The sequence below is a fragment of the Orcinus orca genome, chromosome 17 (assembly GCF_937001465.1).
Source record: "Orcinus orca chromosome 17, mOrcOrc1.1, whole genome shotgun sequence".
NCBI lineage: Eukaryota > Metazoa > Chordata > Mammalia > Artiodactyla > Delphinidae > Orcinus > Orcinus orca.
The window spans coordinates 46529525-46553921 of NC_064575.1; the positions used below are offsets into that span (position 1 = coordinate 46529525).

The 24397-nt window shown below is 36.6% G+C and overlaps 1 protein-coding gene and 1 long non-coding RNA gene across 6 annotated transcripts in view; one reads left to right on the forward strand and one right to left on the reverse strand.

Annotated features, from left to right (window-relative positions):
* INTS8 (integrator complex subunit 8) overlaps positions 1 to 24397 on the forward strand; it is a 65447-nt gene that overhangs the window by 15414 nt on the left and 25636 nt on the right. For all 5 annotated transcript variants that reach the window (XR_004486282.2, XM_033438269.2, XM_049700233.1 and 2 more), the window contains exons 7-17: positions 1171 to 1278; positions 2751 to 2906; positions 5316 to 5416; positions 5831 to 5972; positions 10653 to 10723; positions 11111 to 11286; positions 12442 to 12575; positions 14188 to 14298; positions 15796 to 15997; positions 19432 to 19553; positions 23774 to 23958. Coding sequence is in view for 4 of the 5 variants with exons in the window: in XM_033438269.2 (XP_033294160.2) it covers positions 1171 to 1278; positions 2751 to 2906; positions 5316 to 5416; positions 5831 to 5972; positions 10653 to 10723; positions 11111 to 11286; positions 12442 to 12575; positions 14188 to 14298; positions 15796 to 15997; positions 19432 to 19553; positions 23774 to 23958 (1508 nt within the window). In the remaining variant the exon portion in view is untranslated. The remainder of the gene's footprint in view (positions 1 to 1170; positions 1279 to 2750; positions 2907 to 5315; positions 5417 to 5830; positions 5973 to 10652; positions 10724 to 11110; positions 11287 to 12441; positions 12576 to 14187; positions 14299 to 15795; positions 15998 to 19431; positions 19554 to 23773; positions 23959 to 24397) is intronic.
* LOC125961616 (uncharacterized) overlaps positions 1 to 24397 on the reverse strand; it is an 80747-nt gene that overhangs the window by 12029 nt on the left and 44321 nt on the right. The window lies entirely within an intron of this gene.

The window sequence follows — 24397 nt, forward strand, 5'->3', positions numbered from 1 at the left end:
AATTAGTCCAGATTCTGAGACCCTTGAAGATCAGGCCTTGGGGTTTGAACTTTCTCTTACCTGGGGGAATAATTTGAAGGCTTTTTAAGAAAGTCATATTGAGAAGACAGATCAGTCAGCCTTGTGTAGAGTAAATTTGAGATAGAGTATTAGGAACCTAGAGATCTGGCTTCAAGTCTGGGCTCTGCCAGTGTTTGGTTATATGCTCTTTAGCAGAGATGTTACTTTCTGGGCCTTAGTGTTCTTGTTCATAAAATGGCCAAGTCGAACTCAGTCTTTGAGCTCTGCATTCGGTAAATCTAGGTGTCAATTTATGAACGTTCTTGGAAAAATATACAAGTTCTGTTAGAAAAGGACAACTGGAAATGCACTATCGTTTTATAGTCATTAATTCAAACTTCTCAATATTTTATTCTGGCCAGTTCTGTGATAGTAGACATTTGCCCCTTCTGTCCCTTTTGGAGAGACACCCCGGTGGCTGTCCCCCTATTCTATGTTAGAAGAACGCCGTACCTTCTGAGACTTGATGGGAGGCAGAGCCTGTTTCCTATAATAAAACTGAAAACTCCAGACACTAGCATTCTCTAGCCCTTATCCTGCTCCAGGGCAAGTGTGTCACATAGGTGTGACAGACAGATACATTTAGTTTAGACTGAATTAGGAGCTAGCTCGTAAGTCAGTGAAGTGGAGAGGGTAGATAATCCGTTGTGATGGTGGGCCAAGAGCAACAGTGACAGTAAAATCTAGTTTCCAGGGGCAGCCCTGGCAGAAGTGGAGCTGCTGCTCTCAGTGTCTAGTGCTGGTGGCTGCAGGTGACATGATCTGTGGAGTCTAGTGTTGAGGTGGCTGCAGTGGTGTTTCACTGCATCAGTTTTGGTTCTTGTTCTGGCTGCTTGCTTCCCTTCCCCTGTTTGTTTTCCAAGCCTGATTCTTTGGCTTTCCCAATAAATCTGTAGGCCACCTGACATCCTGAGGGTAAATCTGTTTTCTGCTTAATTCAGTCAGAGTCAACTTCTGTTGCTCGTGACTAAGAACATTGATTGTTTCACTGCTCATTGAAATGGTTTTTTCTTTTTTGCTGTATGTGTACCTGTGTTTTGCCTTTGAGTTTTGTCAGCTCTTAAGTTCATGAAAAATTACTGAGCAAATTGGTATTCATTACCATTTTAGGTGTGTTATGATTTGGGTGCAGCATACTTCCAGCAAGGCTCTACAAATCCAGCTGTCTATGAAAATGCCAGAGAAAAATTTTTTAGAACCAAAGAACTAATTGCAGAGGTAAATACAGTCATAACAGGCATATGATTTTCAGTTCTTTAAAACATCTATATGTTTTTTGGCTTGAATTTTTCTGATGATAAAAAAACCCAGTAAGTGTTCATTGTTGTAAATTTGGTAGTTCAAAAAAGTAGTGAAAACATCAAAAAAAATCTGTAATACCCCTTTTGTGGTTTTAGCTTATTTTTTTCCAGTTTTTATTCTTTATGTTTTTATACAGTTAAGCTCATGCTGTAATATACTATTTAGTATCTTGCTTAAATATTTGAATAGATATTTTAAATGTATTCTGTTATATAGTTGTGCTGTGATTTCATTTTCCTAATGTTTGGGCATTTGGATTGTTTACTGTTTTTATTATAAAGTTGCAAAATTTATATCTCCAAGCATAAATTTTTGTTTGGACTTTAGATACTTTCAAGTTAAATTCCTGCAAGTAGAATTACCATGTCAATGGTCATTATTTTTTTTAAAGGATGTAATATGTAAAGCCAAATTGCTTGCTAGGTACATTTCTCCGAAGGCACTCCAATCAGCAGTGAATTTTTTTAAATTGCTAATTTGATGTGATCTAGAATATCTTTAAAAAATTTGCATTTCCTTGGTTCCTAGTAGGGTAAACATTTTCATGTGTTTGTTGTTTGCATTTTTCTTTTTGTGATTCAGAAAACTTAATTTTAAAGTATATAACTAGGTTTCTGTATGCCTGGTGCCCAGAAAAATTGCCACTTCAATCTTTCCTTTCTTCACCAGAGACATTGATTAAATGTACTAGAGATTTACTTTATTGGGAATCCCCATTTTACTTTGCCTGGGGCACTCATCAGATTTCTAATTTTATGGCATTTCAGGTATAGTAGTTTAAAACTTTAATTTTTTAAAAAAATGTGTCTCTTAAAAAAATTTTTTTCTGTTTTGGTGGAAGCATTTCTGTTTATTCCACTTGAGTGAAGATTGAGTTTTCTTTGCTGCCCCCTTTAAATCTCTGCAAGTGTATGTATTTTAAAATATTTTAAGCTCGTTTTTAACAGTGTTCACTCTTTGTTAGTATCTTAATTTTCATACTTACATAGAGTAATAATAATGTCTACCTTTATGTTGGCCTGAAAACTCTAAACCAGGAGTCAGCAAACTTTTTTGTAAAGGGCTAAATAATAGATATTTTAGGCTTTGTGGGCCATACACAGTTTCTGTGGTGTAGTCTAATTTGTTGTTATGGTTTTTTTCCCCCCCTTTACAGCCCTAAGAATTGTTCTTAGGTCAAGAAATCTATAAAAACAAGCCATGGGCTGGATTTGGCCTGTGAGCAATATTTTGCTGACCCCTGCTCTAAACCTTTTAATTTTTTATGGTTCCTCCAGCCCTGAATTTTCCATTAGCATTTTCTTGTACTGTTAAAATGTACTAAATGGGTGCTAGACTATTGTTTCTATTACACTGATGAATAATGATATATACCTCTTACTTTACAGATAGGTTCATTATCTCTTCATTGTACCATAGATGAGAAGCGGTTAGCTGGCTATTGTCAAGCGTGTGGTGTTCTTGTACCTTCTTCTGATAGTGCATCTCAGCAATTGACTCCATATAGTCAAGTCCATATTTGTTTGAGATCTGGCAACTATCAGGTAAGATGTGTGATGGGATACAATAGTGTAATCGAAAAGCACTGGAATCCAGACAGCTGAGTTCATATCCTGACACACCATTTACAGTTGTGCCGTTTAGGGCAAGCCAGATTGTCAGATTGGCCTATAAAATAGTTTTAATAATTAAGCTTCTTATGAGAATCAAATGAGAAGTTATAGTTTATAAACTCTAAGGCAAAGCACTGGACAGATGTTGACTCATTGATATTCTCCTTTCTTGAAGGTATAGAATTTGCCCATTTTAAGTGCATTCTGTAAGAAACTCTGTAGGTAGAACTTTTAAAATTACAGGTAGAGAACTTTTAGTTTTATGGAGCCTAAAGTCTTGTGTCTGATCTGAAAGTATGGCCTTGTAACCCTGCCTTATTAGCCACTGCAAACATTAAGACTGAAGGAGAAAGTGAGCAGAGTGGTTTTGGTAGGTTTGGGTAGTGTATTACATAGACCATTTTGCCAGGGAGTCTGGTCATCATCTCAGTTTTAATCATGAAAAGGGCTTAAATTAGTCTGTTGAGATTTTTATTGCACCCTCTGTGTATATATCTTTAGTTTTGTAATGAAAATCACTGGGAATTAGAATTTGTACTTTTTTTTTTTTTTTTTTTTCCTTTTTTTTTTTTGCAATACGTGGGCCTCTCACTGCTGTGGCCTCCCCTGTTGCGGAGCACAGGCTCCGGACGCTCAGGTTCAGCGGCCATGGCGCACAGGCCAAGCCGCTCCGCGGCATGTGGGATCTTCCCGGACCGGGGCACGAACCCTTGTCCCCTGCATCGGCAGGCGGACTCTCAACCACTGCGCCACCAGGGAAGCCCAGAATTTGTACTTTTAAAATCTTTTTTGGAAAGCCTTCATTCTAGGAAGTGAACAGTGCCTTCATGTTATTTAATTCAAAACAGAAATTATGAAATGACAAAGCTATAGCATACCTTCAGTTTTGTGTCTCCAAACGGACTTTTAGCCTAGGTTTTTAGTTCAGTCTTCTCAACTAGAGTTTATTTTTTTTCAGAGAAAATAGAAGAGAGGGGATATGTACTTCCTCTCCCTCCCTCTGGCCTGTTTTTTGCAAATTCTGCTTTGCCCTAGGGAAGAAAATTAAACTTTCTTGAAGATAGATTTCAGATACAGATGAAATTATTAAACACTAGAGATCTTTCAGTTACGTATTCCTAGTACAGGCTTATGGAGGGTGGGGATCAATTATGATAAGATATAGAATCTTTAAAACGGTCCCTGGAATGGTAAGACCTTGGAAATATTAGTCATAAATAGGCACATATTACTGTGAATACAATAAAGTGCCAAAATGTGTCACTCAGAAAGTAGTGTAATGGGTAGCTAGGAAAGGGGAAAGAGCAATTTTGTTGCACCTCTGAAATTTATCACTTCAGTTATGTACGCAGGAGTATCTTAGAAATCATGTTTACCTTTTTTTGTTTTTTTGGAATAAGATTCTGTTTGTATTAACTATATATTTTTGTTTTGTGCTGATGAAGTAGTTATTGAACAGTTGTAACAAATATGTCTTCTCACATTTAGGAAGTGGCTTACTTTCCCCTGTGTAGCCTGTGTTTTGCTATGGAGGTGAAACAGTTATAGTTACAGTTATAGTTATATAACTATATATATATAGTTATATATATATAACTATATATATATATATATATAACTATATATATATAGTTATAGTTATAGTTTTGAAGCCATTTTTGTCAGTGCTTTTGTGGTAGAGCTGAGTAGCTTTAGCTGTTTCAAGAAATCCCCACACTATCGAGATAAAGAGTTGATAAAGAACAGAAAAAGACTCTAATAATGTGGGTGTTAATGTAATTCACTAAATAATATATTTTAAACCATTTAAATTGATTAGAATAGTTTCTTAACATGTTATATTTAGATGAATTATTTTTAATTAATTATTTTAGTGTTTTAAAAAGTTTGTTGTATGAACCCCTCCCCTTTTTTTTGGCTGCACTGCGCGGCCTGTGGGATTTTAGTCCCCCTGCAGTGGAAGCCCAAAGTCTTAACCGCTGGACTGCCAGGGAAGTCCCTGAACCCATATTTGAAGTGGATGAGAAGAATTTAAAAACTTTCTCTCTAATAACATAGCTGAATTACTTCTTATTCATTGATTCTTCTCTCACCTCTCACTTTTGATCTTCAATTTTGAAAAAGGGTGGGGGGTGCTATTCGTAATGTAATTTTAAAATTTTAGAAAGAGAAGTTTTTCCTAGCAAGATTTTTTTTTTTTCCTAGCAAGATGTTTTAATGATTTTCTTCACTGTGTAATTTCTATTATAGAAAGACTTTTAAAATTTTATTAAAAAATTTTTTTTTGGAAAGATTCTTTCATGATTTTTGAAATGGATGCAATTTGTGTCTGTGTTCTAGGAGGTAACAAAGATTTTCGCTGAAGACAATTTAACCTTCAGTTTACCTGTGCAGTTCCGGCAGTCAGTCCTAAGAGAGCTCTTTCAGAAAGCTCAACAGGGGTAAGGCAGTGAATTACTTTTTGATTTTTGAATAAAAGGGTAAGTGCATTTCAGATTTACCAAAAACATCCCTCCAAACTACCTGTATGTCTGACACAATACTTTCACTTTTTTTTAGTATATGGGAAGTTAACATGGCCAGAGGAGCCACTTTAATGTTCATCTGATCCATTTTAAAAGTGCTTGGGGAAAAAAATTTACATAGCAGAATTTGATTCTGTTACCTAATCTTTATAGCTAAATTGTCCCTTTACAAATTCAAGACCTTCCCATGACTTAGGTATTTACTAACGTGCCGGAATATCATAAGATCTTACCTCTCAAGAGTAAATGGCTTATTCTTGTGATTTTAGTTTTGCAATATATTCCTTTTTATTAAAAAAAAATTAGTGTATCTGCTTTTGTATTCTACAGAAATGAAGCTCTAGATGAAATCTGTTTTAAAGTCTGTGCCTGTAACACAGTCCGTGATATATTGGAAGGTAGAGCGATTGGTGTTCAATTTAACCAGCTATTTCTTAGACCTAATAAAGAGAAAATAGACTTTCTTCTTGAGGTAAGACGTTTTTTCCCCTTTTGATTTATAATTTTGCTTTAAGTTTACCAATGATCTCTTAGCTACCAAATCCAGTGCCCTCTTTTCTGTCTTCGTCTGACTTGCCCCTCTGGCTGATAGTTGTTTCTACTGATAGACCACGGTCTCTAACCCTGTTCTCCATCACTGGGTTTTCCATAGTCCTCCATTGACTTCTCTTTTGCGCTCCCTTTAATGTTTTTATTTACAAAAGTTTTGTCCTTGGCTCACTCAACTTCTCATATCACTTTTTATTCTCATCCAAAACCTCAATCACCTGCTCACTAAAAACCCTTGGATCATACTTCTTGCCTCTCATGTGAGCTCCAGAATCTGTGTTTCTACTGGATCTTTTTCTTTAATAGTCTTAATGTAATAAACCTTGAGAGGAGTACATAGAGTACAATTAGTACCATTTAGTTCTAAACATACAACACTGCCAATGCTTTAGAAGTCCTTCTTATGCTCCTTACCAAACCCTCTCTGCCTCTCCTTGAGGAAACCACTGTCCTGTGTTTTGTGATAATCATTTCCTTGCTTTTCATTACAGTTGTATCACCTTTGTATGTACCCTTAAAGAATATTCTTTAATTTGCCTGTTTCGAACTTTACATAAATGAAATCATACAAAATAAATTCTTTGTCTCTCAGTGAACATACTTGAGATGTTTTTTCAAGTTGTATGCAAGTACAGTTTTTTTTTTCCATTGCTGTAAGGTGTTACAACATTATATGACCATGTCACAATTTATTTATTCTTAAGATGATGGACATTTGTGTTATTTACAATTTGTGGCTATTGTGCTTCTTGGAAAATACTGTCCACATATCCTGGTGCACCCACATACGATTTATCTGTTACATTCCTGGAGAAGGTTTATCTGCAATATTACTATATAATTTCCAAGTGTTTTTGCCACTAGCATGCATGAGGGTTCTTGTTGGTCAGGATCTTTGTCAGCACTTGGTATTGTCAGATTTCCTGCCAGGTTCATGGTATAATGGTATCTCATTGAGGTTTTAACATCCATTTCCTTTATTACTGAGGAATTTAGCAGCTTTTCATTTATTTTTTGCACATATAGATTTTGTCTTTTTTTTTTTTTTTTTTTTTTGCGGTACGCAGGCCTCTCACTGTTGTGGCCTCTCCCGTTGCGGAGCACAGGCTCCGGACATCCAGGCTCAGTGGCCATGGCTCACGGGCCCAGCCGCTCTGTGGCATGTAGGATCTTCCCGGACTGGGGCACGAACCCGTGTCCCCTGCATCAGCAGGCGGACTCTCAACCACTGCGCCACCAGGGAAGCCCTAGATTTTGTCTTTTGAGGTACCCATTCCAAGTGGTATGCCTCATTTTTCTGTTGAATTGTCTTTTTTTTTTTCTTTTGCAGGAATTTTTTATATATTCTGTCCTTTACTAGTTTTAAATACTGCAGGTATCTTTTCTGCGTTTCACTTCTCTTTTAACTTTTTATTATTTTAAAAGTTCTTAATTTTAATATAATAAAATTTATCAATCTTTTCCATAAAGGAAAAGATTAGTGGATTTCTGTGTCTTGTTCAAGAAAGCTTTTCATATCCTGTAGTCGTGAAAATTGTCCTATATTTTACCTTCTAAAAGCTCTAGAGCTTAGCCTTCTTTTCACATTTAGGTCTTTAATCCACCTATGATTGATTTTTGTGTATTAACATGAAGTAGGGGGTCTGATGTCATTTTTTTCCTCACTTGTTCCAGTACCATTTATTGTAAGTTCCATCTTTTTTCTGCCAATCTCCAGTGCTACCTCTCTTGAATGCCAAGTATCCATACGTGTGTGGGCCTGTCTCTGGGCTGTGTTCTGTACCACTTTTCTGTTTGTTTACCCATACATCAGTATCCCTGTCTTGATATCATCTGAAGTACATACCTTGTTTTTCAAAGTTGTGCTGGTTATGCTTGTCTTTTTGCGTTTTCTTGTAGGCAGTTGACTCATTGTCAAGTTTCTCAAATAAGCCTGTTGGATTTTTGTTTGGAACTACGTTACCTTTAAAAGTCAATTTGTGAAAAATTAGTATCTTTACAATATTGAGTGTTCTAATCTGTGAACTGGTATAGGTTTTGATTTATTTAGACGTTCTTTAATGCCCTTTAAAGCTTTATAATTTTTCCATAGAAGTCTTCTTATTTTATTTTTTTATGAACTTGAAAATAGTTTATGCATTGGTATAGAGGTATAGTTGAACTCTGTATATGATTTCGTTTCCAGCTACTTTGCTAAACTCTTAAAAATTCTGTTTATCTGTAGGTTCATTTGTTTTTCTAAATAGTCTTTATCTGTAAATAATGCATTTTGTTTTCTTCATTTTCTAGCCTTTTCATTTTTATTTCTGTGTACTTGTTCTTACTGTGCTGACAGTGATCTCCAGTACAATGTTTGGTAGAAAGGGCTCTGATGGGCTTCCTGGTCTCATTCTTAGTCTCAAAAGCTTGTACTCTTTTACCGTTTAGAATGATGTTTATTATAGGTTTTTCTTATCGTTACTCCGTATCTGATTAAGGAAGTTTCTGTTTATCCTTAATTCACTGAAGGCTCTTATTTTAAAAAAATCATGAATTATTTTTAGATTTTATTAAATGCTTTTTCTATGTCTATTATGATAAGCACGTAATTTTTCTCTTCTAATTGGTTAATGTAGTGAAGTATATTAATTTTTAAGTGTTGAAGTACCTTGTCTGGATAAACCCAACTAGGTTGTGATCTTTTTCTTAAACTGAGATATAATTGACATGGAACATTGTATTAGTTTTAGGTCATGTTATGATTGTTTTTAATATATATTGCTGGATTTGGCTTACTAATACTTTAAGATTTTTTTACATTCATGTGTGAGATTGATGCATCAGTTTTTTTTCTTTCTTGTCCTGTCTTTGATTTTGTTACTGAGGTCATGGGTGCCTCATAAATAAATTGAGGTGTGGATCATTTCTTTTTGCCTGGAAAAGAAAATGGACTCATTGCTTTTTTTCAGTGTTTGGTAAAATTTACCAATGATGTATTTGGGCCTGGAGATTTTTTTGGGGGGAAGATCTTTGGCATTGATTCAATTTCAGTGATTTCATCTGCTGTTCTTTTTTCTTGATTAGTTTTGAGAAGTTCTTTTCTAAGAATTTGTCCACTTTATCTAAATTTTTAAGTTGATTAATATTAATGTTTTTAGTTATCTTTTCAGTGTTTATAGCATCTGTAGAGATGTCACCTATTTCATATTTTTCAGTTTTAAAAAGTTGAGGTGAATTCACATAACATCTTTGTTACGTTGCTTATCAGGAGTTACTACATATTCCCAAACACATGATGACACATATACAATGCGTCTCTATATTTGAATAAACAGTCTCATGAAAGTACACTAAAATATTATTTATCATAAGATCTTACATATGGTAGCAAACTTAATTTATGCATACAGTGGGGCAAAATTATTAGAATGTAAATATATCGTACATACTCCAAGATGCTCAGATGTGTTATACACTGATAGCGTAACCTGTTCATCTGAGCAAAGTACTTTCAAGATACTGTTTCTGAGCATGGTAATTAAAAATACTATTATTCTTTTTTTTCTTTGAATAGCTTCATTGGGATGTAATTCGCACACCATACAATTCACCCATTTAAAATGTACAGTTCAGTGGTTTTTAGTATGTTCATGGAGTTGTGCAGCCATCACCTCAGCCAGCTTGACAACATTTCATTCCTCTCTGCCCATCTGCAACAAAACTTCTTATCCATTAGCAGTCATTTCCCATTTTCCCTCAATCTCTTCAACCCTAGGCAACTACTAGTCTACTTTTTGTCTCTGTAGATTTGCCTGTTCTGGACATGCCATATAAATAACTGACTTCTTTCACTTCATGTTGAAAACCTGAACAATCTGATCCATGTTGGAGTGTGTATCAGTACTTAATTGTTTTTTATAGCTGAATAGTATCCCATTGACTGGATATGCTCTTCAGTGTCTGTTTTGAGTGTTCATTCATCAGGTGATGGGCTTTAGGGTTGTTCACACTTTTTAGCTCTTATGAATAATGCTGCTATAAACATTATATAATTTAATTTTTGTGTCAACTTATTAGAGAATATTTGACAATCTCTTAAGGTTAGGGAGCTTTTACACTAATATATTCTTTTTGACTTCTTGTAAATAATATGTGGGGAGGAAACCTAATAAACTCAGAATAATATTATAAGGATATTATTTTTAGATAACTAATATTTTCATACTTGGTTTCTGTTACTCTTTATTTTCATTGTTTAGTTTTTAAACCTTGGTTATCTTCTTAACCATTGGTTCTATATACTTTAACTATTATCGATCATTCTTTTCAACTATCTAAGATGACCCTTTTCTCACTTTTCTGACAGGAACTACTGATTCTTAAAGTTATCACTCCATTTAATTTGGCAACGTACTTTGTAAATTTCGGCAGGACTTCTTCGTATGCTATATAGATTATTCTTTACTGCATATTCTTTGGTCTCATCTCTTAAATTTCTTAACCAGATCTCTGACTGATAATGTTTGAAAGGAAAATTCAGTTGTTTTTAAATCTAAACTTTTCAGACTGTAGTATAATTATTTTAAAGTACCCATATTCAAATAAAAATTACTCAAATTCCTAGGTATGTTCAAGATCAATAAATTTAGAAAAAGCTTCAGATTCTTTGAAAGGAAACATGGCTGCTTTTCTAAAGTAAGTGCCTTTCTTTTCTTTTTCTTAATTTTGAACTTATTCCTGTGAGAAAAATATCTTTTATTCCTTATCGTTTTGGATTTGCCCTGCCTATCTTATAACCAGGCAATAATTGGTATTTTGTAAGAACAGTTATGGTTTGGATTCGTGTAACCACATAAAACTTAGGATTCTGTCAGTTACTCCTTTTGTATATTGTAGCATTGAAATCACAAACTTTACATAAGGACCAAAAAGAAATTTTAAAAGCTGTTTCAAATGATTGTTGTGCAGTTATTGAATGGTGGTTTTTTAAACAGTTTATTAATAAAAATTGGTTAATATGATTGTTTTCCCCAAACTAAAATTATACACTTTTTTGTTTTATAATATTTCTTACTGATCTAGGAATGTGTGTCTGGGGTTGGAAGACCTGCAGTATGTTTTCATGATTTCTTCACATGAGCTTTTCATTACATTGTTGAAAGATGAAGAACGAAAGCTACTGGTTGATCAGATGAGGAAGAGATCCCCTAGAGTAAATCTGTGCATTAAACCAGTAACTTCATTTTATGATATCCCAGGTTAGCTCTGCTAGCTAAAATGTTGGCACATTCTGCCCCTCAGTATATTTAGGATATCCTCTTAATTTGTTTCAGATTACACGAATGCTGGTAATTAATAGACATTTACCTGTCTTTTGTAGTCATATTTCTGTCTAAGCAGTTAAGTCTTGGGACTCTGCTGAGTCTCTGATTCACGGAGATATAGGCCTAGATACATAAAAGATTTTAGCTGTGGGAGTAGACCCACGTAACTCTGCTGCTGTGTTCTTGAAGGTAAAAAACAGGAGGGGAGGGGAGCGGTTGAGAACGATAAAAGGTACAGGCTTGCATGCGTTTCAGCCTATATATCATCGTGATACTGTCTTCTAGCTAAACATTCAGCTTTGGCACCATTGCCATTTTTGCCTTATTTATTTGATGATTTTCTTCCATTTTTTTCTCTTATTTTATAAATATAAGTAGAAAATATAGTGCTGCTCATTAATAAGAAATACAAGCTTCAACACTTAATATAGGGGAGACAGAATTCAGCTGGCTGAACGAACTTTTAGCTGCTTTGACCCTCATTAGATTTAAACTGCGTTAACAGTGCAGGTGTAAAGGGAAAGAATAATATTAACACAGATAAAATGCTGGAAATGCATTATTGAAGACTATATCTGAAAGCCGAGTTGTAGTGAGGGATTTTAATGATCAATTCTTGGTTTCCTGGGGAAGGCAGTGCCTCCACCTCCTCATTCTCCCCTTCAGAAAACACATTCTTAATGTTTATTGTTCAAAACATTTTATATGTGCTTTTAAATAACACAGTATGTTCCAAAGTAGGAGACTGTCTATATAAGTTAAATTTTTCCATATATCCCACATAATTCTTTCTATGTACCAGCTACTGATTTTTATGTTTTTATTTTCATTATCTTTGTTAAATGCATTCATTTATTAAATGAAGACGTAATAAAAATTGTGTTAGGCTTTCTATATGAGAGTGAAGTTAAAACATAATTTGCATTAAGTTGAATAAATAAGTTTTCAAGATGAGAGATGCTTTTAACTTATAATACTTATAAACATGCACAATTTCTCTCAGTAAATTACCATTCTCATATTTATAGGATTATGTATACCTTTGAATCAAATCATTATTTAAATGGAAACCTCTCCTTCCTTTCTTAGCCTCAGCAAGTGTCAACATTGGCCAGTTGGAGCATCAGCTGATATTGTCAGTAGATCCCTGGAGGATTCGACAGATTTTAATTGAATTACATGGTATGACTTCAGAGCGCCAATTCTGGACCGTGTCTAATAAGGTAAGAAGACCCTCTCTTAAGCGCAGATAAGAAGGGACTTCCCTGGTGGTGCAGTGGTTAAGAATCCACCCGCCAATTCAGGGGACATGGGTTTGATCCCTGGTCCAGGAAGATCCCACATGCCACAGAGCAGCTAAGCCCGTGCGCCACAACTACTGAGCCTGTGCTCTAGAGCCCGCAAGCCACAACTACTGAGCCTGCGTGCCACAACTACTGAAGCCTGCGTGCCTAGAGCCCGTGCTCTGCAACAAGAGAAGCCACCACAATGAGAAGCCCACAAACCGCAACGAAGAGTAGCCCTCGCTCACCACAACTAGAGAAAGCCTGCGTGCAGCAAGAAGACTCAATGCAGCCAGGAAAAAAAAAAAGAACAGATAAGAAAATTACCCTTGTTTTCTGATGTAATTTCATAGAAGAGCTGTTCCCTGACGTTTTTGGGAATAAGAACCCCCTTTATTTGTCAACAGTTCATCAACAATGTGAAGTACCTGCACATGAGAGTAATTGCACTTTGAACATCCATTGACAGAGAAAATTTGAAATATCCAAAAAAAGTTATTAAATCGACACTATTAAATCAGTAACAACAAAAAATGAGTTTATATTTCATTTGTTGTCATAACACCTACATGCATTTTCAGTATAGCTGTTAATATGTGTGTAAGGTATAATATTTATGCAGTCTGGAGCTAATACTTGCTGTGTGCTTACAGAGTATTTTTGGTTTAGTTTTTTCCTATCTTCTTGAAGTCTAAAGCCTACAGTTTAGAACCACTTCATTAAAACTTCTTTTAGAACATTTTTGGCTTTAGATATTCTTTTTAAAATGCCAAGCTAATGTTTCTGAAGTTGTCTATTTAAGTTTTCCCGTGTGGAAAGTGCAAATGAAAATAGCTTTTTAAACATTTCAGTGGAATGTAGCTTGAAATACAAGGGAAGCAGTCCACAGATACAGGAGAAATTAAAGTACTGTGGTAGTGCTTCTAATTTAACTGCATACTCCTCCTCTGCTGAATATGTAATAAAAAGAAGCAAGAAATTGCTGTATATTTTGTGGGGTTTGAACGTAAAAGTGCAGTGAAATGAAAAATTGGTCTGAACCTTAGTTGGGCTTCTTAGCATTGACATTGTTATTTGTGTTCATTTATATAGAGAGGAAGTATATAGCATAATAGTTAAGAGCGGGAGTTCTGGTACCAACTGCCTGCGTTTGAATGCCAGCTCTCTACTTAACTAGCTGTATAGTCTTCGGCAAGTTATTTGACTTCTGTGTGTCTCTGTTTTCCCATCTGTGAAATGGAGATAATAGTACCTACGTAATACTGTTGGGAGGATCATATGAGTTAATACGTATTAAACTCCTAGAATTTTTTTTTCCTTCTTTATTTCTATAGTCTATCCTTCAGAAAGTTCCAATCCATTTAATTATTTATTACTAGCTCATTATAGTGGTTATGTTCATTTTGATTAGCATTTCAGTACAGCTGTCATTTTCCTTTCTCTTTCAAAAATGACTTTTGAATGATTTTTAAATGGGGTTGACTGTTACTGAAAGATTCTTATCTAGATTTGGCTTCATGTGTGTGTATTTGTGGATTTTTATTTCTTCTAGTGGGAAATACCTTCTGTCTATAGTGGTGTTATCCTGGGAATCAAAGACAATTTAACAAGAGATTTGGTTTACATTCTAATGGCCAAAGGTTTACACTGCAGTACTGTTAAGGTGAGTAAAAGCATACATTGACGTCTGGTTAAGAATATGCTTTGTAAATTTAGCGTGAAGCCAGGAATCAGAATCAGTTGTGTTTTCCTGATCTTAAAATCATAGTTGTAGGCCTAGGAGGATATTTGAAAAGGCATTTTGGTTTATTCTTTTTCCTTTTACCCTCATAGCTATACGAAAAGGGTCTTGGACATATGGCTACTACTCTATGTCTTTTAAAAAATTAGAGAGCATGAATAGTTCTTTTGTATTTAGGGTTCAGTTAGTAAAGATTGTATTCCAAGCTAAAGAAAACAAAAACAAAAATCCTTAAAATTACTTTTGTAGATTTTACATAAGGATCTATTTGTGAAGTAGTCTGGGATGGAAATACAGATTTGGGAATCATCAACGATCACCCTGGGAGAATATTCAGAACCTAGGGTATCCAGCACAGGTCCAAAAAGAGCGGCGTGAGAAAGAGTCTGGTATGAAGACCAGACTTGTGGGGTCATAATAGCTAAGGGGATAGAGGTTGTCAAGAAAAGGGAATGGACAGCACTGGGTTGCAGCCCCTAAGTGCAGTAAGGTAACTGAAAGGTATTGAGTAGATTGTGCCATTAGAAGATCTTTGTTTAGTAAGAGCTATTTCTTTTTCATGATGTGGGGGATAGAAGCCACATTGTACGAGCGAAAGAATCATGTGGAGAGAGTAAGCGAAGGCTACTCTTTGGAAAAACTAGAAAGAGATGTGTAGGAAAGGGCTTGGATCATAGCTGATTTGATTGATTTGTTAGTCAATTATATAGGCTAATAGGGTTGTGTGCAAAATTTTAGAATGGGAACCTTGTTGAAGGGGTAAGGTCTAATTCTGACTATCTTAGGGGGAGAAGGGTGTTTAATCATGGAATTTTATACCTGTATGATATATGTATGTAATATTTATATAAAACTTCTAGTTTTGTTATTTTATTAATTTATTTTTTGGCCACGCTGTGTGGCATGTAGGATCTTAGTTCCCAGACCAGGGATTGAACCTGTGCCCCCTGCAGTGGAAGCGTGGGGTCTTAACCCCTGGACTGCCAAGGAAGTCCCCTAGTTTTGTTATTTTATAATTTATGTAAAACTTGTTTAGTAATATAGCATGTATATTATATTGATTGTTTATTGGATGTTTTTTAAAAATTACAGGTAATTCCCTGGCGGTTCAGTGGTCAGGACTCTGTGCTTCCACTGCAGGGGGCACGGGTTCAATCCCTGGTTGAGGAACTAAGATCCTGCATGCCGTGTGGTGCAGCCAAAAAAAAAAAAAAAAATTTACAAAAGAATTAAGTATTTATTGGAATAAATCAACAATGCAGAGATGATAAAAAGATGATAGTCTAGCCTCACTCCCCAAGATAACCTGTGTTAACCATTTAAATTAATTCTTCTCCTCTTTGTTCTGTACTTTTAAAGACGTATTTTTTGACTCCAGAGGAAAGGTGATGCAGGCTATTCTGCTGTTTCTTTTTATAGGACTTTACCCATGCTAAACAGCTATTTGCTGCTTGTTTGGAGTTGGTGACAGAATTCTCACCAAAACTTCGTCAGGTCATGCTGAATGAGATGCTGCTTTTGGATATTCATACACATGAAGCTGGAACAGGGCAATCTGGAGAGAGACCGCCTTCTGATCTTATTAGTAGGGTGCGAGGATATCTGGAAATGAGGCTTCCTGGTAAGACTTTTTCACAAAGCCAAATTTCAGAAATTTAATACTCAAGTAACTGTGGGGAATATTCTAAAAGAATATTTACTGGACTTTTTACCATCTATGAAAAAATTATTTGTCTTTTAAAACAATTCAGATGTGGAGTTCACTTGAAAACATTGGGGGAAATGTAGGAAATTGTTAATTTCCTAGGATTGCCATAAATAAGTAACAGAAATTTATTTATTTATTTAAAATTTATTTATTTATTTTTGGCTGCTTTGGGTCTTTATTGCTGCAGAAATTAATTTTTTCATGGTTTTGGAGATGAGATGTCTGAAATCAAGGGGTCTGCAGGCCTACACTCCCTTTGAAGGCTCTAGAGAAGGATCCTTCCTTGCTTCTCCCTAGCCTCTGGTGGCTCCCAGCAGCCTTTGGTGTTCCTGGGCTTGCAGCTGCATCACTCCAGTCTTTACCTGTTTCACGTGGCCTTCTGTGTGTGTGTGTGTGTGTGTGTGTGTGTGTGTGTGTGTGTCCGTCCATGTGTCCATGTCTTCTCCTCTTGTAAGGGCACCAGTCATTGGATTTAGGGTCTACCCTAATTCAGTATGACCTCATTTTAACTAACCACATCTGCAAAGACCCTGTTTCCAAGTAAGATCACCTTCTGAGGTTTCAGGTGTACATGAATTTTGAGGGGACAGCATTCAACACACTACAAAAACCATATTGCAATTTTAAGATATTATGTTAAAAGATTCAAAATGTCCTTGAAGCTGCATGTTGAAGGTTTATTTCCTCATAGCTGCCATAGATAGCCCTCAGCATGATTGCCTGTGGGTCAGGAAGTCACTGTGGTCACTTTAGGAACAGATTTTGACTGAAGATCTTATTATGAAAAGAAGCTTATCATAAGAAGTTTTTTTATCATAAGAATTATCTGTTACATATAATCTTGCTTAGTTAAAGCAGTTTCTTACTTTTACATGATTTAATAATATTTAGAGCATTTCAATCATACTGTACACATTTAATACTATAAATAGTAAAATTGAAGTATAAAGCAAGGTCCTAATAATGTGCCCAAACAAATGGCTGCTGGCCCTCTGGGGTCTTTTGAATTAATTTAATTGTTATAACATTGTGATTTCTTGAAAAAATTACAACTTTTTAGCACTCTATAGATAGAATACCTTTGAGTTTTAATGCATCATTGCCCTTCAGTATCACAATAAAAATTGATCTAATTAATATATACTAACTGTCAACAGAGTGTTTTCTAAAGCTCTTTTTTTTTCCTTTTTCTTTTCGGGCCATGCTGCGCGGCTTGTGGGATCTTAGTTCCCCTACCAGGGATTGAACCCGGGCCCTCGGCAGCAAAAGCACAGAGTCCTAACCATTGAACTGCCAGGGAATTCCCCAGAGTGTTTTCTTTTTAAAGGTTGAAGATTGGTTCTCTAAAATGAAAAGCAAAAAGAGTTTAAAAAACCCTAACATTTATTGAGTGCTAACTACATGTCAGACATTCTTCTCATAGCTTAGGTGCGTAACTGATTTAGTCCTCGCAGCAGCTTCATGAAGTAGCTTCTTATTTAATTATCCCCGTTTTGTAAATCAAGAAACTAAGTTTAAAGAATTTGGCCGAAGTCATGAAGTAAGAGACGGAACTGTGTTTTGAACTCATCAGGCCAACTTAAGCCTGTGCTTTTACTCTTTGAAATGGTTGGAAATGCCTTCAAGTAATTATAGTCTCTTTGTACTACCTTTTTGGCATTTGAGTAGTTTGAAGTTCACTTTTTCCTCCCTCCCTCCCTCCCTCCATTCTTCCTTCTCTCCCCTAACTTACTGAATGTTCATCTGTTTGTCCCATAGTTTGTGTTATAAGCAGTGTTTGAAATGAGAAGGAAAGGATGTACTCTTAGGAAGAACAAGAAAGAAAACGTTTGAACCCCACTCTCTAGATGCTGATTCTTCTTTAAGAACCATTGTGGACTCACTAATGAGAGATGCCCAGTGAATAAAGGACGCCTTGGAGCCAAATGCTGTCTGGACTTCCTTTGGCAAAGTGTATGGTGCACAGTGCGCAGTGACATGTTGTACACTGGGATATTAAATTTACTTCTATCTTCACTCCTTCTTTAAGAAGATGATGCAAATAATGTATTTTTACTTAATTTTGGTGTGTTCCTGTGCCTCTTTTTTGTCGTCTCCAGTCGCTTTTTGGGATAAAGTGAGATATAAATAGCCACAGGCAAAGACTTTTTAGAATGACTGAAAAATATAGGTACTCAAGAAGTTTAATAGCTCTCCCCATTTTAAGTTTTAACATTGTTATTTAGTATTCATTGGGTTTCTTTTCCTCTTTCTTGAAATACATTAAAACCTGAGTATTATATACTTTGAGCTACAAAAATTCGCAATGTATTTAATATTAAGGTATATTTAATAATTATTTATTTCAAAGGAAATAATGGTCAAACAATTCTGAGTGATTTTTTTCCCTCATATCTTTTTATTTAAAATTGTTACAGGTATAGTACGTATTTTTTGAATGAGTGAATGATTTGTCTCTTATGAATATTTATCATGTTTTAATCAGGAAAAATTATTTAAAAAATGAAAAACATATTAACATGGATTTATTACAGCTTTAAACATGGTTTACCTATTTCTGTGCTCTAAATAGCTAGAAGTTTATACCATACCATTATATATTTGTTTTGTTTGTGTGGTTCTTCTCTGCTCATTTATTTATTTATTTTTGGCTGCGTCGGGTCTTAGTTGCAGCCCGTAGGCTTCTCTCTAGTTGTGGCGTGTGAGCTCCAGAGCTCGTGGGCACTGTAGTTGCAGCATGCGGACTCTCTAGTTGTGGCCTGTGTGCTCAGTAGTAGTTGTGGCATGTGGGCTTAGTTGCCCCCATGGCATGTGGGACCTTAGTTCCCTGACCAGGGATCGAACCTGCGTCCCTTGCATTGGAAGGCGGATTCTTAACCACTGGACCACCAGGGAAGTCCCTCTCTGCTCATTTAAATTATAAATTTGTAGAGGCTGGGTACCAACTCCTAGACTTCCACAGTAGAGTATTAGGCATCTTAAGGTGTTCTTAGTAGAGAATTTTGTTGATTAATAGTGGGGACTGTGGCAACCTATTATTGGGAAACCTTAAACTTTATAGAGAAAAGTATAAAATGTTAGTGTTTTTCTGTTTTTTCATCTGTAACTTGTTTTTAATTTGTTCAGCTGGAATCTGAGCAACTATTTGCTTTGTTATTGATTGATTGATTGATTGCCACACCGCACTGCACGGCTTGCAGGGTCTCAGTTCCCTTACCAGGGATCAAACCTCCACCCTCTGCAGTGATAGCACAGTATCGTAACCACTGGACTGCCAGGGAAGTCCCCTGCTTTGTTCTTTTAATGTTATGATGGTAACTCCAACTACTTTCTTCTTTGCTTTTTAGATATTCCTCTTCGTCAAGTTATTGCCGAGGAGTGTGTTGCTTTTATGTTAAACTGGAGGGAAAATGAATACCTTACCCTGCAAGTTCCTGCATTTCTGCTTCAGAGTAATCCATATGTAAAGGTAATTCATGTTTATCTAAATAAAAGGATTATTAGGGTGGGATTATTGGACCAGTTTCTTTAGATCTGTACTACTTAGGGAGCTTGTCCAGTTTCTAAGATTCAGTCTAAGTTTGGACAAATGCTTGTTGGTTTGTAGGTAAAAGTATAGTTTTGTTTTTTTTTTTTTTTGCGGTACACAGGCCTCTCACTGTTGTGGCCTCTCCCATTGCGGAGCACAGGCTCCGGACGCGCAGGCTCAGCGGCCATGGCTCACGGGCCCAGCCGCTCCGCCGCGGCATGTGGGATCCTCCCGGACCGGGGCACGAACCCGTGTCCCCTGCATCGGCAGGCGGACTCTCAACTACGGCGCCACCAGGGAAGCCCAAAAGTTTAGTTTTTGATAATTCAGGCACTTGAGTTTGCCCTCTCTAATATTTTTTTCTTCTACCCTATAGTTACGAGAATGCAAGCAAAAATTATTTCGTTAATAGACAACATTTTGGTATAATCCTAAAGTAGTGAGAAGTTAGTCAGCTTTTCTTGCTTTGATTGATATAGTCAAACCCAGGGTTCAGCTCTGGAATACCCGGGTCTAGCTGGGTTGAACTGGGGGGGGCGCTACGGATGAGCTGCACCCATTTTCCATTTGAGCACCTTACCCTTCTTCAAAGCCTATTAAACTCTCTAAGTTGATACCTGATTCTTATTAGGGTACATGTTTGTTATTAGTGATTATTTCCATATGAAACTGTTCATTCAGTGAATTGATGGTATGTTGTTTGTTTATTCTCCTTTCTTAATTACACCTACCCTGCACGACTAGAAATGCTTCTGGGTGGAGAAAACATCAAAAATAAAGAGAGACAGAAGGTCTTCCCTAAGATTCTTTCTTTCATGTGTTAATATTACATTTACCCTGAATAAGCAGTGAACTTTTCTCCCTTTCTGGTCTTGTAGTTAAAAAAAAAACAAAACATTTCATGATTTACCACTTTTTTAATATATGTTTGGTCCTTCAGATTTCCTTACTCTTTTCTTAATGCTTGTGTTACCTTTTGTTCTTACATGCTGTCACCTCATCTTCAGTACACAGCCCCTTAAATGGATGGTTATCTGGAAACCTTGCAACACGGGACCAGTTTTTACGTTTGCCTTTGGTTATTTGTTTCTTCCTCCTTATTTCATGTATGGCCTTTAAAAAACTGAGCTCATTTCACTTTAACCCTTTGAAGACTTACTGATTTCTTCTGTTTTTTTCCTCCTTTTTGTTTTCTTTATGGTCGTTCATAAAAATTTATTGTCATACTTAAGTCGTCATCCTCTTTGGAATTTCAGACATTGGATTATATCTTTTTTTAGTGAACTTTCTGAGATAGGAGTTCCTAATATCTAGGGTATTTGTCTGATTATGCCCAGCAGTCTCTTGTCTTTAGTAAACTCTCAGATGAGATGACCGTTTTGTTTCAAGATTATCATTTCCACTTAGAACGGTAGCTTGTTGCTTAGTATTGTGACAGTGCAGTGGCTTTTCTCTTTGCTTCTCTTAGCTGTGAATTCTGTGGAGCTGTGTGCACCAGGAAGGCTGGCCGCATGTTTGAGGGCCTGCAGTGTGGAAGGGCACGGGGTATTGTGTTGTAGGTTGCCTAACCTTGGGCTAGGTTAGCTCACTGCTTCCTGCACTTCCCCTTGATCTGGCCACAGAGGAGGAAGGGTATGAGGTGACCTTGCTGCAGGGACCACTGAGGCATCTCATCGTCTCATCTGGATTAGGGTTTTGTGTGTCTCCTTCCCTAGTTGGCCCCTTGTTCCCTTGTTAACGTAGAGGAGAAAGTAATCAGATTAAGTAGAGTAAGGGATCAGGTATTAAAAATTAGACAATTTAGAGCAGCTTTCAAACTTTGAATTTGATGTGGGATATATATACAGATGCATAAGGAAGAGTCTGGAAGGATATTAATAGTCATTATCCCTGGGTAATGAAATATTAAGTGATTTTTTTTTTTTCTGCGGTATGCGGGCCTCTCACTGTTGTGGCCTCTCCCGTTGTGGAGCACAGGCTCCGGACGCGCAGGCTCAGCGGCCATGGCTCACGGGCGCAGCCGCTCCGTGGCATGTGGGATCTTCCCGGACTGGGGCACAAACCTGTGTCCCCTGCATTGGTAGGCGGACTTTTAACCACTGCACCACCAGGGAAGCCCTTAAGTGATTTTTAATCAATTTTATTTTCCATTCTCTTAGGAATGGAAAAAGGAAAGGGAAAAGTCTTACGCATGTGACTAAATATGACCTTTAGAAATAAGAAAAACAGTCCAGCCTCTCCCTTGGATCAGTATGGGAGGTAGTGTAGTATATTGGAAAATGTATAGCATTTATGGGCGCTTTGATTATAAGAGACTAGCTAGTGGGAGGAGGAGAGGTTGGCGCTAACAGTCATGATGGTATAAGACAAAGACCATGGCTTTTGCCGTGGCCTGCAAGGCCTTTTAAGGTGTGGGAGCTTCTCCTTCTCCCTCCCTGTCATGCCAGCTCTGTCTGTGGTGCCAGAGTGCTCATGGCCCTTGTACACACAGTGCTTTCTCAGGCTTCCGCACTTCTGCACTTCTGTGTGTTCATTTGGCCGAGATGCTCTTCCCACTTTTGCCGGTTTGTGTAGTTTCTTTGAAGCTTTCCATAATTCTTTTCTTTGCAAACTTGCTGTTCTTGTTACTTCTGTATTGTTGTACTGTGGACATATTTCTTTTGTTGCACTTATACTGTATAGTAAATTATTTGTTCACCTGTCTGTCTTCCCTGTAAAACAGTGAGCTTCTTGAGGACACTTAATTTTCATATTTTCAGTGCTTTGCCTGATACCCAGCACATAGGAGATGCTCAAGAATGTTTGTGGAATTCAATTGACTTGGGGCCTAATACCTCTGAAAATTCTTACTTTTAAGTGAATTTACTTGCTTAATGTAGTAACCTTCAGCCAAGCATGTGATCTCTGACAACAGAAAATGAAATTGAGAACTGCAGTAAATAGCTTGTGTATATTGTGATCCTAGTTGTTAGAGAAGAGTGCGTGCAGTAGGCATGCAGGATGAAATGTTCTCCTGGATCAGGGACCCTTGATTTCCATTCACATAGCATAGCTAGGGTTTTTAACACCATTTTCACTAGCTTTAGGAAGCACCAGAATTCTTGTAAATTAAGTCAAGTGTTCAGGTATTTATTGAACTGTACTTTCAACTTTTCTGTGTTTGAAATTTGGGGGGAAAGCACTATTTTCACCTTTGTCATAATCCTGCCTCTTTCTTTAAGCAGTGGGACCCCATTATGAACCTTTTCTAGGTCCAATCAGGGAACTGGGGATTCCTGATGGACGTGAATTATCCTTGGCTACTTTACCCTCTAAAGAGAAATGATGTATAAGAATTACTAAAAACAAAGGATAGAGGGGCTCTCTCTTGCTTAAATTCTAGAGGGAAAGACGTGCTGGATTCGGCACATAAACCTATTTCTTTCTCTACATTTTGGGCCTGTCTTTTCTGTGCCTTTTGCTTTCAGCCCTTCCAGTCTTTATTTCTGGGTCCTTCCTACACCTTTGGTCCTGAAGGCTGCCTTTATTCAGATCAGTCGCTTTCAGTAATCTGTCCTTCCTAATTCTACCTCCTCACATCAGCAGTAGGTCCATCCCCAGTTGCTATCATTTTTCTTAGAGAAAAGTTGCTCTAGATCTTGTTCCTGCCAACTTCAATGTCCATATTTTTTCCTCATTTTTTCCATTAAAATTAAAAAAAAATTGTGTGTGTGAGTGAAATTTAACCCCTATTTTAGTCTCATCTCCGGGCTTTTACAGTTAACATTGTAGTGTATATGTTCCATTTTGGGCTTTTTTTTTTTTAAGGTGGGATCATACTATGTGTATTTAGCAGTTTTGTTTTTTCCCACTGAATAGATCACATACCTCTTTGCATTGTCTCATTTTCTTCTCATTAGACTATAATTGTTTAGAAACAAGGAGGTTTATAACGTGGTGGGACCAGAGGATTCCCTTCCCAGATCGGATTCAGATCTGTCAGTAGACAGTGAGCTCTCAATTCTTCAGCGGTTGGATAGAAGGCACAGCATAAGATACCTGTGCTTCGTATGTGTGGGCAGTTATTTATCTTTCTTCAAATGTTCCTCAATAATAGAAATAGCATGTATGACATTACAGATTATCTTTTGTGTATTTTCTGTCTGTTTTTCATGTTATAGCTTGGACAGCTTTTAGCAGCTACATGCAAAGAACTTCCAGGCCCTAAAGAAAGTAGACGGACTGCTAAAGACCTTTGGGAAGTTGTTGTTCAGATCTGTAGTGTGTCCAGTCAACACAAACGAGGAAATGATGGCAGAATTAGTTTAATAAAGCAGAGGGAGTCTACATTAGGTATAATGTATCGGTATGTTCTATCAGTTTGTTTTTTTAGTTATTTATTTATACTATTTGTACTGTTGTAAGAACACCTACCATTATCCTTGTGTATCATAAAGATGGGCAATGTAAGAATTCTGTGGTGCTGATCTCTGACGGACTTGTCTGATATGGCCACCTTAGGAAATACCTTGCTTATATGTTACTTTAAGAGACTACTTATTGATCATTTAATATAATCAAACCTGAGTTCAAAGTCAACAGTTTTGGTTGGATGGTACTGAAGATGTCACATGTGATTAAAGCAGGAAAGACATTTTATTAGGTTAGTACAACAGTAGAATATTATACTCTTTTATACATGCAGGACTGGAAAGTTAGGAATAAACCTTCACGTATAAATTACTTTCTTGTTTTTATTTTTAATTTCTAATATTAAATGCATATACACAATTTGTGTTTTTTGT